This window comes from Manacus vitellinus, unplaced genomic scaffold, assembly GCF_001715985.3.
Source record: "Manacus vitellinus isolate BGI_N305 unplaced genomic scaffold, ASM171598v3 scaffold_24_pilon, whole genome shotgun sequence".
NCBI lineage: Eukaryota > Metazoa > Chordata > Aves > Passeriformes > Pipridae > Manacus > Manacus vitellinus.
Window position 1 is genome coordinate 12504740 of NW_021939798.1, and position 3064 is coordinate 12507803.

Below are 3064 nucleotides of genomic sequence, written 5' to 3' on the forward strand. Positions count from 1 at the left end.
ATCAGCACAGCCACGGGCACACGCCACTGTGAACCGTATCAGCGAGAGGAAAAGGAATGTATTACCAGGAGGGGAAAGAGGGAGGAAGAGAGACTATCACAGATGGTGGGCGAATCCTGACACCAGAGTTTACAGTTGTCTGTTTGGGAGGAAACCGCTGAGCACCAAGGTGTATCACCAAGAGGGAATGCTGCTAACAATCTTCACCGAGTGTCTAAAGTTACCTTTAAGCTGGAACCCAGACAAAGAATCACATCTGCTTTGCTTGCAGCTTCTGTTGCTGCTTCCCAGTTCAGGGGCTGTCTCAATGTCCCCTTCTCCCCAAAGTGGACGATTGTATCTCTCAACTGTGCCCCACACTTGTGGCACATCCTGCCCGTGTGATGTCTGTGCAGGGCTGTGCGCTCCGTCACATCGAACACTCGCACGTACTCTCTGTTGGGTGTACAGGAAGTGCAGACCTGGTGCAGGACGAAAGCAGAAAACCCATCACATCATCAGCATCCCTCCAATGAGAGGCCAGGAGCCAGCCACTTCTCTCGGACAAAAAGCACTTTTGGGGACAGTGTACTGGAAGCTATAGATGGGATCATCAGAGATCAGATGCTAACTTGGAAAACCTCAACTAGCACGTGGAGCTGCAGGCAGCCTTTGGCTATGTGCTGAGAAGGGCTGAGGAAGAGGAGTCAGAAGGCTCCAGTGAGTACAGTGAAAGAGCTACAGAAATGGGTTTGGTGCTTGCTAACTAGTTCACCCCAAAGTGATGGCCTGAAGATGGGAACTGTGCAGAAGCCAAGCCCTTGTACTAATTCCTCCTGAGATAATGACAAATCAAGAGTTTACATCCTCTTCTTGTGAGGCCACTGAACAGTGACTTTGTCCTGCTCTGGCCACTCACCTCTATGTACATGTTCCCATGAAGCTCAGATATTGCAGCTCGGGGTAACCCGCTCCGCAGGTGCAGCCCGTCACAGTTCTGAGACACCACATGCTGCACCTTGAAGAGAACAAAATGCTGAGCTCACACAGACCCCACAGGTGTCACTCTAAGCAGGTGATGTGCTGTCCCAAATCACACCAACAGCCTGTACATCAGAGCGGGACCCACAGGGTAAGAGAGTGGAGAACAGACCTTTGTGAAAGCTAAGTGGAAAGCTTCCTTCTGCTAAACAGAGCTTTTCTAGGGCTGGCTGGTTTGCGGCCAGACCAGCTTCACCAGGTACAAATACAACATGTTAAAGAAAAGGCACCAGGGGAAAAACTGCCAGAGCTGCAGCCTGGAGCTCACTAAGGAAGACTCAGACACATTTTCCTACATGGATGTGCAGCCACTTGAGTCAAAACCATAGTCGGGCAATCTCCTGAAAAGATTTTTCTTCCCTGCTTTATCATTCTTAGGCATGAGTGAGGTGAGGAAAAAATATCTTACCAGGTTGTGCTTGTGCAGGCAGGCAATGCTCATATGGGTGAGCGTGGGCTCTGCCTCACTCAGGTCTGCAGCCCTGACAAGGAGCAAGGGGGGAAAAAAAAAAAAAAGAGTTAGAATTGCCATTAACCTCTTCCAGTATCAGTTTTCTGCCACACGGCTCCTCACCTAATGCTCCTGCCCTTCTGCAGCAGTGTCCAAATGCCATTGGGGCCTCTGTAGTCTGGGATCGAAGCTGCCTGTCACCAGGAGAGAAAACAAGGCCTGATGGGGGGGGGTCACAGCTCTTGTACACAAACACAACCAACCTGCCCCCCCCGGGACAACCACAGACACCTTATCTATGGCTGCTTTTTCATTAATTCCAAGTTTTCCATCACAGTGGTTCCCTAATCACAGGAAAACTTTTTCATGTGTTTTCTCTCTCTCTTCTATCTTACAACTCTCATTTGCACCTCCAGCATTTATTTTCTCCAATGTTACCATTATGGAATCCCTCCAGAGCTCTTTTTCACCCTTGGTACTTCCCATTTCCCTGCAAAGAACTCCATTCTTAAGCCTTTTCTTATTTTCTCCAGACTCTGGTTTCTGGTACTGCACACTCAGCATCTCTAGCAAATGTGTGGGTGACACGAGCACTCAGCCCCTGCCCTGAGCCACTCTCTGAGTCAGCAGAGACTGGAGTTTCACAGCTCACACAAAGGTGACAGCTGTCACATTAGAAGAGGCAGAACCAAACTTCTGCTTTCCCCTGGGCCACTGAAACCAAACAATTCTCAAATTGCTGTTTGCAAATTCCAACCCCCCAGCTGTCCCTGCATGTCTGATAACACACGATGTTCCTGAGCTAACCGGCTGGAGGTTTTACACCAAAAGTCACTGAAGGGACTCAAGTGAGGCACGACCAGTGTCCTCTTGCTCAGGCCACATGTACTGCACACAGTGGGATCTCCTGGACAGCAGGAATGACCAGGATGCAGCCTAGGCACTGTGCTGGCCACAGACTCACGCAGCATCCTGGACTCATCACAAACATCCGCTCAATGACCATTCAGGAACCACAGAACAGTCCAGACAACACCCTCCCCCCAAAGGGGCTCCGGCTGCTCCCCCGAAAACCCACCGTGCTGATCCCGGCACCCGTGTAGATGACGAGGTGCCTGGCGCTCCGCACAGCTGCCGCCAGCTCAGCTGCCTTTCTCCTCAGCTCCTCTGGTTCATCACACACCTGAAAAAACACACCTCAGCAGGTTCACATGGTTTGGAGATACACTGCACCACTGAGGCAGAGGGAACAGGGATATCCCTGGACGTTTGAAGATGGGCTTGGCCCAGGAAGAGCAACAAAATATGATCAGCAGTGGTGTCCAACTGAAAAGGATATGGGTGCTTTTCATGGAGGATCACGGGAAAAAGCCTCCTGGAGAGCAGGACCTGCTGGCCCACCCTCCCGGGACACGTGCCCACACAGCCACACTCCTGGCAGTCGCTAGACTACGGCTCACCGGAGACAAAAGCAGGGCAGCCCCGGGAGGGCAGCCGCGTTCCCGGTAGCGGGGCACGGCCGTTGTTCACCAAGGCCCGCTGCGGCTGCAGAGTTCCCCCGCAATGGCCAGCCTGGCGGCTGCCGTCCCGCCC

General features: G+C 52.1%; 1 protein-coding gene across 1 annotated transcript; it reads right to left on the bottom strand.

Moving 5' to 3' along the window:
- Positions 1-6: 6 nt before the first annotated feature.
- SIRT7 (sirtuin 7) lies at positions 7-2892 on the bottom strand. The gene is made up of 6 exons (XM_029960031.1): positions 2550-2892; positions 1595-1665; positions 1430-1502; positions 899-997; positions 225-461; positions 7-139 (listed from the first exon to the last, which is right to left on the bottom strand). The coding sequence occupies exons 3-6, from the start codon at positions 1460-1462 to the stop codon at positions 62-64; spliced, it is 447 nt and encodes a 148-aa protein (XP_029815891.1). The 5' UTR covers positions 1463-1502; positions 1595-1665; positions 2550-2892; the 3' UTR covers positions 7-61.
- Between the last annotated feature and the right edge of the window lie 172 nt (positions 2893-3064).

What these genes read in the sequence shown, in the direction of transcription:
- SIRT7 (XM_029960031.1), bottom strand. Translation starts at nt 1,462, where the DNA reads ATGAGCATTGCCTGCCTGCACAAGCACAACCTG. An exon ending in ATGGGAACATGTACATAGAG is followed by an intron (nt 462 to 898) that starts GTGAGTGGCCAG and finishes GTCCTGCACCAG; the next exon opens with GTCTGCACTTCCTGTACACC. An exon ending in GTCTGGGTTCCAGCTTAAAG is followed by an intron (nt 140 to 224) that starts GTAACTTTAGAC and finishes CCTCCCAAACAG; the next exon opens with ACAACTGTAAACTCTGGTGT.